A 17648-nucleotide genomic window follows, 5' to 3' on the forward strand; every position below is an offset into this window, starting at 1 on the left:
TGTATCTTTAGAATGCATTGATTCTAAGACTGGCATTTACAATTTTCAGCAATCGGTGTCTGTTCCATTCTGTGTATATCAAAAACACATTTTAGTTTGTCCGACGTAGCTACAGTAACTAGGGAGGTAGAACAATGAATGAGGGATAGGCGTATTGTGGGGTGGGTTAAAGTTATTTTTTTTAAGTAGCTGGAATTTGATGAATTGTTCCGCGAAGAGGACTTATGCACAGCCTTCGGGCAAATTCTCAAATAATGAATAATAATAATAATAATAATAATAATATAATAAATGAATCGATTTACTGTAATCGATGAATGTTCTTTTTTGAAATGAATTCACAATAGCACTCATGTGTGGGGGACTAAAAGAGCGTACCATTGTAATATGGTGACGTTCAAGTAAATATAGCCAGACACTAAAGACTTCTCTGCTGCAATGTTACTTTTATTTGAATCGTGATTGTGATTATCCCCCGTGTTGCATGCTAATTCTGTGTTAGTTATCTATCAGTAAACTAAAATATGCATGCAGATCAAACCATGGGGATTGACATTTCAGTGTATCTCGGTCATCCAGGGCGTTCCTTTTTGATGTTTCCAATCAATGACTCTTATTTGAATCCTTTTGGATGTTGCATATGGGGTCATTCGGATCCTTAGGGTAAGCATTTGACCAGTAAATGTAATAAAACCAAACGTTCATTTTAGTGAACTTTGATAGCTGGAAAAATAGGAAAAAAGAAAGAAATGTCAGTGAACGCAATTAAAAAGGCGACAACTGGCCGATTGCGAGAAGAATGAAACAAAAACAAAAAATATTATTCATCCTAAAATCGCTATCATTTCTTTTGTTTTATTCCCCTTCATAATGGTGACGATAATCACACAAAAAAAGTGGTCACAAGGAAACTGAAATTTGTAAGATAAATAAACTTGACAAAGAGTGTAGTCCATTAGTGTACAACGTATACTGGTTTGACTTACATCAAGATCTTTGCAATTGGTGTTTCGCATCTTAGTATCCGTGCAGGACAACGTTTTGTCAACAGGGATCTTGAGCTCGTAAAAGCCAGACGGGCTTGTACATTCATCCTTTCCCATCATCAGACCATTGACCGAGGCACCGTTTAATGAGTGGCTGCACATAGGTTCCAAGCGAGAATCGTCCTTTTCCACGCAGAATTTAGACCCTGAAAGGAGATTTGTTATTTATGTCCATAAAACCTATGAAAATAGTCACCTGAAAAGCTACAAAGCTGAGACCGGAAGGATTATGGGTAGATACATTTTACATGTTTCAAGCGCTTGATAACTGTTGATGGACTTGAGATCTTCTACCAGTTACAAGTTTACCTCCTCTGAGCATCCTCAACTGCTGCAGTTTGTGTCAAAAGCTTTACTTGTTGAATATGAAATATTTCCCATGATTCTCAGCGATCACAGCTTTCTAGGTTTTTGGTGACTAACTTTATTGAAATAAGTATATACAGTCTTTTGAAAAAACGTTGTCGCTGACCGGCTCCGCGACTACGCGACTAGCCCGAAAGGAAATTTACTGTTGATGACGATGATGATATCGATAATATTAATGTTGATTATTATTATAAATAATGAAGCTAATTATTATTATTTTATTTTATTTCATTTATTTATTCATTTTTAAATTTTAATTATTTTAAATTTATATTTCACAAATATGTTTTTATCGATAAATAAGTAATTTGTACATATATTTGTTATTTTATATTCATAATCTCTTTATTAACGTTATTATGAATTTTATTATTATTATTATTATTAATAGTTAATTGAATTCTATTATTTAAAAAAATATTTATATGTTATTATAATGGCATTGAGACTTATGAACTTTAAATCCTAATAGTTTTTCATTTTATTTTTGTTTATCATTATCTTAAAATATTTAGCACTGGAACTTTAGTAGCTTTGGAGCGAGTGTATTTTTATTTCTATTAAGACATGCATTGACTATTAAGGTTTATTTAAATAAAATTATTATTATTATTATTATTATTTACTTATATAATTCATTATTACTGTTTATTAATTATACAGCTTCTCATTAATCCCATATAGGTAACTGTCCAATTATTTTCTTAATTGGACAGGCCTTGTTGATATGGGATTAATTAGGCAGCTATATAATTAATAGGTAATGGGATTTCATGCTCCCCAATCAAGAAATAATTAGACTCGAAAAATTCCTCTGACTGCCAAATTGGACTCGGCCTACGGCCTCATCCAATTTTGGAAGTCCTCGGAATTTTCCTCGTCCAATTATTTCTTAATTGGACAGCATGGAGTCCTATTACATATACTAATATTCATTCTTTATTATTATCATTTACTAAGTGCACAACCTGTTTATCCAGGGTACGTAGTTATGAATTAAACACCAAACAATTGCTTGGCGAATCACAATTCAAAAGAAAACTAGTTGTAAAAGAAAACGTTTCGCTGTCATCTCGATAACATCATCAGGTCTAATGAAAACTGTAAACTCTACTCTATGTAAATATAGCTAAAGGAGGTAGAGTTTACAGTTTTCATTAGACCTGATGATGTTGTCTCGAGATGACAGCGAAACGCTGTCTTTTATATTACAACTAGCTTTCCTATTAAATTATATTCCTAAAAATACCTTTATCATGTCACAATTCACATTTAAATTCAAAGTACTTTAACTTATTTTAGCTTAAAGGATTACTCACCAGATTGGTTAGGGTTTTGTTTACTTTCCCGGCACTTCTTCCTATTGCTGATTTCATAGCGGTCAAAAATAAGCTTCCTGAAATTTGTTATTGGGGTATGGTATTGCTGTATTTGGCCATCACCCGCGCGAAAATAAGCTCTGCTTAAGTGGCGGACGTTAAGCCTGACCTTATCCCAAACGTTTTCAGGTTGCGCCTCAGGACCATCGAGCTCAATATACATCTGTTAAAATAATAGTCTAATCAGAACGCGGTAGCTATGGTTACAGTTACGTATACTACAAGTATAGCTATGAATTTGCAGTGTATATGAAATCAACTCTAGCCTAATTTTGGGTCAAGACAAAATAGTAGTCTTCTTTTGAGGTTTGAAACCTTTTGCATGTAAATATTTTCCATGGTTTTGATCCCAAAGTATTTAGGAGTTTAGTAACGTCGGCTCCTCCATAGGCGTCATTCAGTTTTGGTCCCATATCCTCACGGGCCCGTGAGGATCTGGAACCGAAACTAATGGCGGAGGAGACTACACAGTAAATCGGATAGTAATGATAAAAAGGTAAATTATAGTACTCCGACGAAGGACTAGCGTCTGAAACGTTAGTAAGTTTTTTCATCTTTTCACGGTGTATAATTTACCTTTTCATCATTACTGTTTCACTAGAAACACCGACGCAGCTCACACTAGTTTTTAGCTAGTTATATCTTCTTAGTAAATCGGATAGGGTGGTTTTGACCCCAAAAATGGGGCCAAAATTTTTACCATATAGTGGCCTCCTTAAGTAGGGCTATTTTTGGCACTACCGGTAGGGGCCATTTTTTAGCTCTGATTTTGGGACTGTTTAAGCCCCTTATATGGATTTTCCCCCTGATTTGACCTAGTTGAGAGTTCCAAAACAGTACTGATAGACCCATATCAAAATGTCTTCTGTGGGGCCAAAATGGCGTTGTTCTATTTTGGCTCTAGCCTGGGCTAAAATAGCACTACAAATTTGCCAAGTTGGCCCTCTCAAATTTACTATGTACTTTATAGCATACGTACTTTTAGGAGCCGCGCATTGTAACACGTGTCACAAATTTGATCCTCTCCTATACTGAATCTCGTGGAACCATTTTGTATTTCCTCAAACATCTGAAAATTAAACAACATTCTCTTATATATATATATATGTGTGTGTGTGTGTGTACAGCCATTCGCAAAACATTCTGCAAAACTCAAATATATCAATATATCTATATATAAGTTAATTTGCATATTGTTTAAATATAGCAATTTAAATATAGGAGGGAGCAACTATAACTGGGTGTCCTTTCCCATGATATGCTGGCATCTCATGATATGAATCAACCACATACTTGATAGTCTCCCTCGCAACCGTTTTTAGTGTCGGTCGTCACGCAACGTTGCGTGACGACCGACACTGAAAACGGATGCGAGGGAGACTACATACTTGACGGTTACCTGTTTGTTCTTGACATTATCGAAACTCCATTTCTGAACGTTAGTTGCGTATCTCTCATTTGAGAAACACCGTTTGGCCTTCGCTGTGATTTCGTTTATCTTTTCAAGTACTTTTGAGAGTTCGACTGCACCATTAAGTTGCCCGGTGCCCAGCGCACTTTCTGAGGCGATGCGTTGGAACGAGCTCATGACACTATCTAGATTCCAGAGTGTACGGAAACCAAGGGCTTTCTGGAGCTCGTAGATATTTTCCATTAACGACCGTTCCAGTTCTTTGTAAGTACCGAGCAGATTTTCCAAGAAGGTCTGCCGAAGTCTGTTCGTTATAGAGGCATCTAGATTGCAATGACAACAATAAAAACACAATAGTCCCCATCTTGAAAGGTAGCCGTGCATTTGCATCGAAGCGAGACGAACTGTGAGCTTGCAATGATAGAGACTTTTTTAAACACTTCGGACGATTATTCAAATTTCACCGTTCGTCTCGCTTGGATGTAAAGCATATTCACTTAAAATGTAAAAATACTAATATAACTTAATATCTATTGTCTCAGTCAAGAGACTGACTTGCTTTCATACCTGGTAGCTCGCTTAATTTATTTATTGCTTTCTCTGTCTGATCTAGCAGTGGGATATCAAAATTGTGCCCCCCAATAGTGTTGTCAAGGTCCATAACGTTTGCTATCGTGTCGATGCGAGCAGCGCCCAAAATGAAATAGGACTCAATTTCCGCCTTAAGGCCGGCAACGTCACGAGGTCTAGAAGCCTCCTCCAGCAGGCATACCAGGTCAGCAGCAAACTTCTCTTTGTTCATCTCCAGATTGGCCTTAATACAAACAAAATAAAACAAGAATTAGAAACAAAGGTGGAAAACTATTCTGAGACGTAATCATATATGGTTAAGATGAAACTGTGATGAAAATGAAATAGTAATTGAGATTTATGATCTCCTTGCATCATTTGACCTTCATTGGAACGATTTGGACCAACCATAAACAAACTCAAACTGGCATAGCTTTAACTTCTTATTTCAAAATGTAGTGAATTGAGTTTGACCTCTGATCTCGGCACCTTGATTTGAACAGGAAAGTATGGATTTTTTTCGCGCAATGTGATTGGTCTGGCAGTGCCGTGACATTGGCGTGACCGTGTCCACGCCGTGTTCATGCCGTGTTTCGGGGGTTTGATTGGATGGATAGTTAATTTCCGTCAATTAGATGTGATTTGTCTGGCGTATGCCTTGCCGTGTCACGACCGTGTTCTTGCCGTGAGCTTTACACAGTCATACTAAAAGTTCTCTCTAGTATTATGCGTAACCCTGAGAAATGGCACGACAAAACATTGCATGGTACCTTCATCATATCAGGAACTGAGCTAACTTCTACTTTGTCAAAGTCCAATTCACTTGCATCCTCACGTGGTTTGTATTTTCCAAAAGTCAGCCATTTCTTGGCACTTGCAAGAACGGATTTAAGAGCCGAGCGACAAGGCTTATTGGCATCGTGTTGGGCAATATCAATAGCTGTGTCAATGTAGGCAAATGGGCCTTTGGAGTCTGCAGATGTAGCACTGTCAAATATGGCGGAAGCAAACCCTGAAATACCCTGAAGCATTGCCATAAATTGTTGTTTGGATAACCTATCACTCGCTGTTTTTTGAGCCTCTTTCAATAATGAGGAAATTCTTATAAGAGTATTATCCATCTGTACTTCTGATTCTGTGATGGTCTGCATAAACAAAAATATAGGCAAAGGTTAATTAAAGGATATACCTCTGGAGAAGAGGTTGGCTGTCCTTTTAGTGCTGGATCATCTTGCCACTTTTTTCTTATTGTCCGACCCCGTGCAGTCTAGTAAACGGCGACGCTTATGATCGTCGTCTTAGAGAGTTTTAGATTGATTTTTTTTCTCCCCGCAAAAGCAAACGTGACCACGTTTTCATAATTTTCATTTATTTTACTTTACCTTTTACAAACCTTCTCACCAAGCGCAAATACTCTTTTGTAAATCTAAATCTAAATCTAAAAACTCTCTATTATCACTTTTTTCACCTGAAGATATAAAGACAGATCTATCCTTTTTTGAGAAGAAGATAAAAAGCATCTAAACTGCTATGATGGAACATTGATTTGGTTTTTTTGAAACTAAATTTCAAAAATATCCTTAGTGGGCTGAGAAATTCTTAACATATTAACTCCATGCACAGTTTCAACGTGCAGAGAATCTGGTCCATCCCGTTCGTATGTCACCAGGCCTAGGCCCTCCAGTTGTTCTTGAAAACGGAAGAAGCACTGAGAACGAGGATGTTAGCATTTTTAAACGGAAAGAGCTGACCGAAAAGTCGACAAGAGCTGGTGTTAGTTTAGTCGAAAGGTCGTTATTCATCAACTACCAAGTTGGGAGCTTTTAAGTGTGACGTCACTCAATAAGGTATTAATGAAACAGTAATGATAAAAGGGTAAATTTTAGGCCGTGAAAAGATGAAAAAACTTACTGATGTTTCGGACGCTAGTCCTTCGTCGGAGTAGGGTATGAATAAGTGACTTCCGGGTCCACAATTAAAAACAGTTTGGTGAAGATTTTTCTTAACTTTGTCTTCATAGCAGGAATTATTGTACAGAATTCTGATTGTTGTATGTAGACGATAAGTTGGGGATACGAGTTTTGGTTTTAGCAGATTTTTTGAGGAAATGAACCCTGAAATCACACTTCAAAAGTTATATTCGTTTTTGAGACCGTTCACATAAAAAGTGGTGAACAAGAATCTAAATACTGTACCTTAAGATACATTCTTTTCTCACTTTCGTCTATGCCTCTAGCCGCAATAAGACGTCGTTTCTGTGCATTTACTTGTTTAGACGATACGGCGGTCATTACAGTCGCTATCTGCAAAGAAGCGACGATTGAAGGTGAAATTCAAATGAATGGAATGATTGGAAGAGCTAAAATACCCTTACCCTTCACATTTACTTATGAACCGACCTTAATCTTTTTCTCCTATGAGAATAATAACCTGTTTAACCCGCATAAGTTTATTCTCAAGGACTTGAATGCGAGGCGACGCGTGTTAGAATCTATTGTTCAAACCAACATGGCTGCCTGGCTGCCGTAAAAAAAAAAAAAAAAAAACAACATGGCTGCCGCGTGAGAAAAGCCCATTGATTGTTGTTGTTTTTCGTTGTTGTCAGTTTTGGAAAATACGTCGTGCTTATATACAAGATCTGACATGCGTAGGTAATCCTACTGCCAGGCCAGGGCTAACTCCTTCAGTTCCATCGTTTCTGGAGTCCTCTTCGGAAAGAGAACAAAATACTCGTGCTCTGCACCGAAACCAACAAGGGTCAGAGACGACAACATCGCAAAGCAACATTGCCGGTTGGATAGAAAAGTTTATTGCAGAGCGGCATTTGTATACCTTCTGAAAGTTTTCTTCCCTCTCTACTTGATCCATAACATTCGTGAAGGCGTCTTCGTATGCTTTCGCTGCGTCTTTTATTCTGTTTACGTCTTCTTCAAGTGATTCCCACTTTATTAGAGGGGCAAAGAGACGGTTCTTTCCAAAAATGTCAAAACCGTCTTGACCCAGAAAAGCAAGTTTTCTTTGGGCATCTAAAGCAAATGAAATGGAATATTTTGTGAAAACTAACGTTTTGCAAGTAGCTTCATATTTTTCTTTTCTTTAATTTATACTATCATGTAACGCTAACTTAGTATTTTTAACGTTTTGCTCAGTTCAAATAGCCGTGCGCTCACCTTTCATAATATATTCGACGTCAGCTCTTCCTGTCGTTATGTCGACAAGAAACTGTAATGCGTCTCTACCCTCCTGATTCTTGCTGTCTCCTAGCAACAAGTCCACTGCTTTTCTTCTTATGATGAGAAGAAGATCTTCTGGAAAACCTTCTTTGCTTGCTGTATCTATGGTCTCTGATTTACTAATAGAAGATTTACTGATGGTGCCATCTGGTCCTTTGCTGTTAGGAGCTAAAAGCCATTTAAAAAAATTATTTACGAGGTTATTTTATTTTTTTATTTCATTCTCTTTTGGGAGGGTGTATTTATTAGTTAAAGTATAGGTTTGACACGAGTGAAAAAAATCTACGAATGCTCTGTTTTCGTTTGCAAATTAATTTTTTTTTGCTGTCTTTATATGTTCAATCAATATCGTAGTATTTGTAGATAGTATATTTATGTCATTATTTATCTCTATATTTTTATTAATAATATTATTATTATTATTCGTCGTTTTTGTTGTTCAGGGCTGTAAGTTAGGAAACTGTAATAGGTATTTTATTGTATCGTATCGTATCGTATTTTTCCCACAACCTCAGAATGGCTAGTTCCCTTACTGTATCTCGTATTGTATTTTATTGTATTTTCCCCTCAACCTCAGAATGGCTTGTTCCCTTACTGTATCTCGTATTGTATTTTATTGTATTTTCCCCTCAACCTCAGAATGGCTTGTTCCCTTACAGTATATCATATTGTATTGTATTGTATTTTTCCGGCCTCAACCTCAGAATGGCTAGTTCCCTTACTTGATCCTGGTGCTCCTTTCCCACCATTTTTTCCTCTGGAGGCTGATACTTTTCCGGTCTTACGACAACTAAATATCCGTATTTGTGCGGTGTATCTGGTGGTTTCCTTAGAATCGCAGTTTATTCCTGGTGTTCCTGCCCCGCCGTTTCCTCCTGTGATTTTAAACCCATGTCATATTGAGTTATGAATACACTAAAACTTTATAATTGGCCACTCTCCTCGCTTAGTTTTCGGTTCTACGATCATTACAACGTCTTCTTCCAGATTGTGCTTTGGGTAAAGGCCAATTAAGGTTTTGCACCATCACGTGACGGCAGCCATGTTAGATGGCAGGAACAATACAATCATTTTACATAAGAAAGAATTCAATTCCCAAAAGCAAAGGGATTTTATTGTTCTGCCATCTAACATGGCTGCCGGCAAGTGATGGTGCAAAACCTCTATTCTGGGCGAATCCAAAAGCAGGAATCAGCTTTTTGTCGTTCCGGTACTATTGTTTTAGCAGCTTTTCATTGTTGTAATAGCCAATTAGAAAACAGTGGTAGTTGGATTCGCCCCGAGCCTTTCTCGGCAAAGTTCAAGAGCGCAAGGCCCTGGAACGAGAATGATGTTCCATGGAACCTCTATTCTCGCTGACATTTCTTTTTAAAAAAATTCCATGAAACAAAAGTAAGCTATTTGCCAACCCAAACACTTACTAGCTTGACTTACCTTTTCCACCTTGTCCATTAGTGGCTGCATCGGCTCCAATCCCCGCGCAGGCCTTGGCTTTTACACGTCCGTTTAAATTTCTGTAGCGCAGAGTAACACCTCCAGCATTCCCACCTTTTCCTGAAGTAAATATTCACAACAAACGAACATTGGCATTGAGCAGAAAATATCAGGGATCATTTAAAAAATACTGAATTATCAAACTGCGATTTTGTACTCGAGTGAACAAGGGAGTTGAATGTTTGACTTCAGACGTTATGTACTTCCACATGGAGCCCAATTTAGATAAAAAGTGAAAGGTGAAAAAAAAATCGGAACAATCAAATGATTTATTATATTTTTGATTCGAGGTCATAATAATAATAATAATAATAATAATAATAATAATAATAATGAAGACTATTTTACGAGGGTAGCACGGAATAGCAACGCTAATAAACTTATGGCCCTCAAAATTTAAATATATCTACTGAAGAAATAGGAAACGCGCGCGCGTGCTGTGTGCCGTCATAAAGCACGCGGGGGTTGGCAGAACACGAGAGAAGTGTTAGGAGAAGCACGACGCGTAGCGGAGTGCTTCTCGACACTTCTGGAGTGTTCTGCCAATCCCCAAGTGCTTTATATCTGCACACAGCACAGCAAGCAAGTTTTTTATTTCTTTTATAAAATACAAATTACAGGAATGACGAAATTGAAAGTGCGCGCGCGTGCTGCGTGCTCTCATAAAGCACGCGCATCCAACCAATCAGAACGCGAGATTCATAACAGTTATTTTATAATATAATATATATACTATATAACAAGCTAAAACTAGAAATTAATCGATTAAAAAAACTAGAAACTATATCATTAAAGAACTAAGTAAAGTATAGTTTACATAAATAAAAAAAATTAAAAAAATACCGAAATAAATAAATAATTAAGTAAAAATATAAATTGAGACTTTACCTTAAGATGTTCTAAAAGTTGTCTAAAAGTCCTACTCCACAGATTGTGTTTAAAACATGCATGCAATCGTGTCCGCTTTCCGTATTTATAAAGGGATACTATTCCATAATTTGCTCGAAGTTACAACGAAGGTGCTTCCGCCTTCGGATTCCTTGTATTAATTGTCCTTCGAATTTGCCTACAAGTTTTAACTTTCCTACCTGGAGTTCCAGCATTTCCTCCTCTTCCTCCATTGCCGCCGGGGTTACCTCTTTCTGAATTTCTACTTCTTTTATCACATTTTCGGAATACTTTATTAAAATCAAGATCGTTTGCCCATCCAGACCAGCCGCCATATGCACAATGTTGGAAACCATCGCCGTACTTGTCAGGTTTCTGTAGAAGAAAAAGAATGTTTTTGTTATAAGTGATCGCACCGCAATACATTAGAGTGTTTGCTCGAATAACTGAGAAGGACTGGGAAAGGGTAACGCGATTGCCTAATAGCTAATCAAATGTGCTTATGCTTGTGCTTGTGTTTCAGCTGTCCTCATTGGCGCATAAGATTCTTATGCTAATGTTTCAGCTGTCCTCATTGGATCATAAGATTCTTATGCTAATGTTTCAGCTGTCCTCATTGGATCATAAGATTCTTATGCTAATGTTTCAGCTGTCCTCATTGGATCATAAGATTCTTATGCTAGTGTTTCAGCTGTCCTCATTGGCGCATAAGATTCTTATGCTAATGTTTCAGCTGTGCTCATTGGCGCATAAGATTCTTATGCTAATGTTTCAGCTGTGCTCATTGGATCATAAGATTCTTATGCTAATGTTTCAGCTGTGCTCATTGGCGCACAAGATTCTTATGCTAATGTTTCAGCTGTCCTCATTGGCGCATAAGATTCTTATGCTAATGTTTCAGCTGTCCTCATTGGCGCAAAAGATTCTTATGCTAATGTTTCAGCTGTGCTCATTGGATCATAAGATTCTTATGCTAATATTTCAGCTGTCCTCATTGGCGCACAAGATTCTTATGCTAATGTTTCAGCTGTGCTCATTGGATCATAAGATTCTTATGCTAATATTTCAGCTGTCCTCATTGGCGCATAAGATTCTAATGCTAATGTTTCAGCTGTGCTCATTGGCGCATAAGATTCTTATGCTAATGTTTCAGCTGTGCTCATTGGCGCATAAGATTCTAATGCTAATGTTTCAGCTGTCCTCATTGGCGCACAAGATTCGTATGCTAATGTTTCAGCTGTGCTCATTGGCGCATAAGATTCTTATGCTAGTGTTTCAGCTGTGCTCATTGGCGCATAAGATTCTTATGCTAATGTTTCAGCTGTGCTCATTGGCGCACAAGATTCTAATGCTAATGTTTCAGCTGTCCTCATTGGCGCACAAGATTCTTATGCTAATGTTTCAGCTGTGCTCATTGGCGCATAAGATTCTTATGCTAATGTTTCAGCTGTGCTCATTGGCGCATAAGATTCTTATGCTAATGTTTCAGCTGTGCTCATTGGCGCATAAGATTCTTATGCTAATATTTCAGCTGTCCTCATTGGCGCATAAGATTCTTATGCTAATGTTCAGCTGTGCTCATTGGCGCATAAGATTCTTATGCTAATGTTTCAGCTGTCCTCATTGGCGCATAAGATTCTTATGCTAATGTTTCAGCTGTCCTCATTGGCGCATAAGATTCTTATGCTAATGTTTCAGCTGTGCTCATTGGCGCATAAGATTCTAATGCTAATGTTTCAGCTGTGCTCATTGGGCGCACAAGAGTCTTATGCTAATGTTTCAGCTGTCCCTCATTGGCGCAATAAAGGTTTCTAAATGCTAAATGTTTTCAGGCTGGCCGCATTGGGCGCACAACAGAAGTCCGTATGCTAATGTTTCAGCCTTGTGCTCATTGGCGGCATAAGATTCTTATTGCTAGTGTTTCAGCTGTTCTCATTGGCCGCATAAGATTCTATGCTAATGTTTCAGCTGTCCTCATTGGCGCAATAAAGATTCTTATGCGAATGTTCACGCTGTGCTCATTGGCGCATAAAGATTCTTATGCTAATGTTCAGCTGTCCTCATTTGGCCGCACAAGAATTCTTATGCTAATGTTTCAGCTGTGCTCATTGGCGCATAAGATTCTTATGCTATGTTTCAGCTGTGCTCATTGGCGCATAAGATTCTTATGCTAATGGTTCAGCTGTGCTCATTGGCGCATAAGATTCTTAGCTAATGTTCAGCTGTGCTCATTGGCGCATAAGATTCTTATGCTAATGTTCAGCTGTGCTCATTGGCGCATAAGATTCTTATGCTAATGTTTCAGCTGTCCTCATTGGCGCATAAGATTCTTATGCTAATGTTTCAGCTGTGCTCATTGGCGCATAAGATTCTTATGCTAATGTTTCAGCTGTGCTCATTGGCGCATAAGATTCTTATGCTAATGTTCAGCTGTGCTCATTGGCGCATAAGATTCTTATGCTTATGTCGCTATTGAGGACCAGGCTTTTGTATGTAATAGCGTGGCGCACTGATTCTAAAAATAGCTTGAAGATTCGGACAAACATTGAATTCTGTTTAACCCCTACGAGGATTATACGAACCGATTTTATTATTTTTACTTAAAGTTACAATAATAACCCATGTTAACTAAGATCAACTGCGATCGGCTGTGAAAATTATCTGCTGAAAGTAAACTTGTAAGTTTGTTTGTCCGAATTTCGTCTTTGTCTTCATTTTTATGACGTCACGACTACGCTGCGCTATTGTAATGTAATATCATGGCGTGTGGCAATTAAACAGTGAATATAGTAAATAATTACTTACATCGACGGCATTAGCACCGGGACGACCATTGCCACCATTTTGTCCCTTGTGTCCATTTCCTCCTTTGGAAATGACATCAAGTTCGCCATGTACAGCGCCACAAAATACGTCGACTGAAAAATTAAAAGTTAAATGTTCTGAGGGATATGGAGAGGGAGGGGTAGCGTCAGAGGCAGAGGGAGAAGAAGAAGAAGATGGAGAAGAAAAATTTACTAAGTGAACCATTGCATATCATCACTCACTCACCCTGAGGTCCATCTTTGCCGTCTTTTCCATTTTCTCCGTTGGTTCCAACTCCGTTACTCTGAACTCCTACTGGAGTAGCAAAATCCTGTTTCCAGTCTGGTGTTTTAAAAACGACCCGACTTCCTTTAGCAGCGACAATCTGCCTCGCGTATATTTTAACAGTTTGAAGGGCATAAAAAATAACTTCACCCTATAATTAGTAAGAAAAGTAAATAAATTAGACGTAAATTTTCATTATTTTGTAGCAAAAAAGTACATTTTAACAAGGGATAGACCGTATGTCGATTTTTTTGTGATTTGTGAACTTGGATGAAGTATGTAAAGCAAATTGAGATATTTGTAATGCGCTATGTAAGAAACTCCCATTGTTAAAAACCTTAATGTGAAAAGTGTCTGCCAGAATATCCAATTGCAGAAATGAGTCCATATTTTCTCTCTCAACAATATTGAAGTTTATGTTCTTCGATTCCAGCCGCATTTTCAAGTAATTTGCCTCAATTATTCGACCAGTAGCTTGATAGTGACCTTAATAATATAAATAATAAGTATTAATATTGATAATAATGATAATGACAATGATGATGATGATAATAATAATGATGATAATGATAACAATGATAATGATAATAGTGATGATATTATGTTGACTTTCGCGATATATTACTATTATCATCATTATTATCATCAACTTATGATTACCATCACTATTATCATTATTATCATTATCATCATCATCATTACCGCCATTTGCATTGCTACGAGTCCACCCCAGACAAAAATCGCGACGTGCACTTTGCAATAGAATGCCGTCAATCAAACACGTTGACGTCATTTACACGCGTGTGTCATTCAAAAGGCGCCAAAACTTGTCGATTGTTACAAGTATTATGAGCCACACTTACCGCACGTCGCGATTTTTGTCTGGAATGGCCACGTAGCAATGCAAATGGCGGTAACGATGATGATGATAATGATAATGATTATTATGACGATGATGATAATAATAATGATAATAGTGATGATAATTTGATAAGTTGATAATAATAGTAATATATCGCGAAAGTGAACATAAACAAAATACGATAAAAATTCGATATTTTGATCATAATAAATTGCAATATTTCTTATAATGATGTTCTGCTACAGCACACATTCTTTTTTTTTTTTTTTTTACCTGGTTCGATTTCAATTATTGATGGTGTATTGAACCACATTAAATCCGGGATAGTTGGAATGGACGAACTATCTTGACTTTCCCACTCACCAACCATACACTCGTTCAATTTGTAAGGGTTGTTATTAGGTATGTCTAAAAATATATAGAAGAATCATTCTGTCAGCATGCATATATAAAATTAAAGAATATATAGGTATATATGAGTAATGCAAGATTTAGTCATGTAACGGCTTTTTACTTTAGAAAAAATTAAAAGTAGTTATAATTACCGCACCTTACTGGAAGGTAGCTACAATCATTACCAAAATACTTGGCACGATGGCACATTTTGGCTAACACAGAAAATGGCTTTCCTCTGTCGCGCTCTCCCCCTCCCCCCTGTACAATGTTGCTGTTCCCTAAAAGAAAGTTGGTACCCCTGATCAGACTCACCAACCCTCTGCCAACTTGCAGGAATCCCAACATTGTACGGGGGGAGGGAGGTTTAGTCCTAGGTAGTGTTTTGCGAAGTACCCTCTAAAATACTAAAATCTGTCAAGCGTGCCAACTAATTATGGCAATGATTGTAGGACACCTATATTTCAAAAAAGTTGTCTGACCGATTAACACGCTGGAAAATGTATTACATTCAATGCCGTAGAAACGTAGTTTCTGTTTAGATTGGAATATGAAGCATGATCTTCAAGTTAGAAATGTGATTTTTCGTATAATTTTAGACAGAAAACAAAAGAAATCAGTTTAGTCTCAGTTCTCCAATTTCAGATCTCCGAACGAGAACGTTTTTTTTAGAAATAGGTGTATAAAAAGTGTAAACCTAACCTTCTTCGAAGCTTGCAACCTTTTGCGTGTTTTCGCCTCGGGCCAACAGAAGTATCACAGAAAATATCAACACTTGCACAGCGCTGATTTTGTGAAAGGACGCCATGTCTTGAAGAAAAGTAAACTAAAAATAACGAGTGAAAAACAATGAATGAATAAAACAAATGTAGTGAACTAAAAAAACTCTGAATGTGCAAATTGGGTAAATATGTTTATAGACTCGGCCTTGCATTGATTTCCTAGAGGAATTGTTCTGGGGGACAAAACAATAGGCCGTTTTATTCCTAATTTATTGAACTGGAGCAACTTTGAAAGAGCTCTATTATTGACGTCCTCAAATAGTGAGGTTCACAAAGAATGTGTTTCATTACGTCCTATAAGGGATCGACCATTAGATATTTCAGGGGAAGGTTTTTGTAACAACCCCTGCATGAAATTTCTTTTGTATTTGCTAGATATTTTTTTTACTGAAAGGACAGGTTACGCGATATTTTTTTCGGAGATGAAGTGCTTGCTCGATATTTTTTTGTATCTTACGCAACCCCTTCCACAATTATCTAATGGCCAGTCCTTAATAGACCATCGTCGTTTGGTTCTCGTTTCACGACAAGTCCAAAACTTAAGTCCAAGACCTTTTGCCCTTTTCACACTCATACTCTTTTCTAGTTTTGGAGAACAAATGGTTAAAAATTCCCGTAAAAGCTATTGAACAGCTGTTAAGTTTATCTTACTCTATATTTTTTTAATTGGAAACTGAAAAATGAATAAGAAACTGATTTTCTGCCCCCTAAGAAATTCCTTGAAATTCAATCAATTTTATTCTGATACATCCGCAAGAATTACCAGCTATATTTTATAGCTTCTAAAAATTAGTCAACAGCATATTGTTTATATTTTTTTCTAGCTGTTTTTTGCCCCTAATGTGCAAAGCATTTTGGAAAGTGAAAGTAGAGAATAAAGAAATGCTTAAATTTATGTGAGTTCGTAGTTACCTTGATCTACAAGACCCGCCCTCGATGTTGACTTGAATACCAAGGCTTTAGGACAACCTGAACGATTAACAGCTCAAGTGATTGTATAATATAATTTAAGAAACCGCCCCATTAAATAAGAAAGGTGGTGGAGGCTGGTACCGAACATGAGGTCAATAGTGTCCAAGCTAATGATGTTATTCATTCTCGTAATCATAGTTAATGGAGCGTGAAAAAGGTAATTTCCTTTTCAATAAACAATTAATATTAATCATATAGAATTAATAAACTGATAATAGCTTTTTTAGAACTACGTTAAGCCCCGTTTACACTAGTGTAAACGGGGCTTTAAAGTATCCTTTCAAGTCTTTGATATGAGTCTCAAACCATTTATAATTCTTGTGGAAAGTCAAAGCAAAAGTTGATCAAGATCGCATTCCCGCACTGGTACCGTCACGCGGTAGAGATATTTGTTTTCTTCTCATAAATTATTAATGAGTTTAAAAGCCTGCGTTAGCGCCAAAACCTTTTGCACTAGGTATATCTGTCGAGAAATTTGGAATTCTAGAGAGCGTTTTCTATTAACCAATATAAACAGCAGAAAAAGGTTAATTGCACATTGCACAAAGTTAATTAGAAATTTTTTGCATGTATATTATTGATGAGTAATCATATGGCTTCTCGTTGGAATTAATTTTCACTCATCGGTTTTTCAAGAGATTTAATATCACCTAGCTGCAATAGCACTCGAAACCATATGATAACCTGTACATATTTTATAGCTTCTACAAATTAGTCAAAATTTTCCTCTTTTTTGCTTGGCAAAGTGTAAAGCATTATGAGAAGTAATAAAGCAAGAACAAGGACAACGAACAAAGGATTTATGATAATTAATATTAAGTAGTTGTTGAATATTTGTAAGGTACTTGTTAAGTTAAGTGCACGCTAAGTTGTTAATTAGTTGTACTAAGCTTGTGATGTGTGTGTGTGTGTGTGTGTGTGTTTAGTTGATTCTATGTATATCGATATGATGGCTAATTTGGTTATGGGAAAGATGTTACGTAATGTATCAAACACAAGAAAGAGTGTTTCATGCAGAGAACTGACTTCGGTGACTATTCCCAAACCAAACATCTTTAGCTCTCCTCATCCCCTCACACAGGATTTTGACGGAAGTATTAGTATTCCTTTGAACAATGACGGCCCGTTCAAAATTGCGCTTATTATCTTACTCTTTTTA

General features: G+C 37.0%; 1 protein-coding gene across 1 annotated transcript; it reads right to left on the reverse strand.

Annotated features, from left to right (window-relative positions):
* Positions 1-352: 352 nt before the first annotated feature.
* On the reverse strand, positions 353-16490 carry LOC116300761 (uncharacterized). Its single transcript, XM_031709687.2, has 19 exons — positions 16430-16490; positions 15438-15561; positions 14616-14750; positions 13818-13966; positions 13442-13631; positions 13196-13308; positions 10591-10765; positions 9443-9562; positions 8731-8883; positions 7946-8176; positions 7608-7801; positions 6971-7078; positions 5546-5920; positions 4773-5019; positions 4194-4528; positions 3774-3863; positions 2735-2957; positions 987-1192; positions 353-723 (listed from the first exon to the last, which is right to left on the reverse strand). The coding sequence occupies exons 2-19, from the start codon at positions 15541-15543 to the stop codon at positions 604-606; spliced, it is 3270 nt and encodes a 1089-aa protein (XP_031565547.2). The 5' UTR covers positions 15544-15561; positions 16430-16490; the 3' UTR covers positions 353-603.
* Between the last annotated feature and the right edge of the window lie 1158 nt (positions 16491-17648).

The sequence above is a fragment of the Actinia tenebrosa genome, unplaced genomic scaffold (genome assembly GCF_029948245.1).
Source record: "Actinia tenebrosa isolate PJP-AT-01 unplaced genomic scaffold, QUT_ActTen_1.0 PGA_scaffold0__85_contigs__length_37466705, whole genome shotgun sequence".
In the NCBI taxonomy this organism is placed as follows: Eukaryota; Metazoa; Cnidaria; class Anthozoa; order Actiniaria; family Actiniidae; genus Actinia; species Actinia tenebrosa.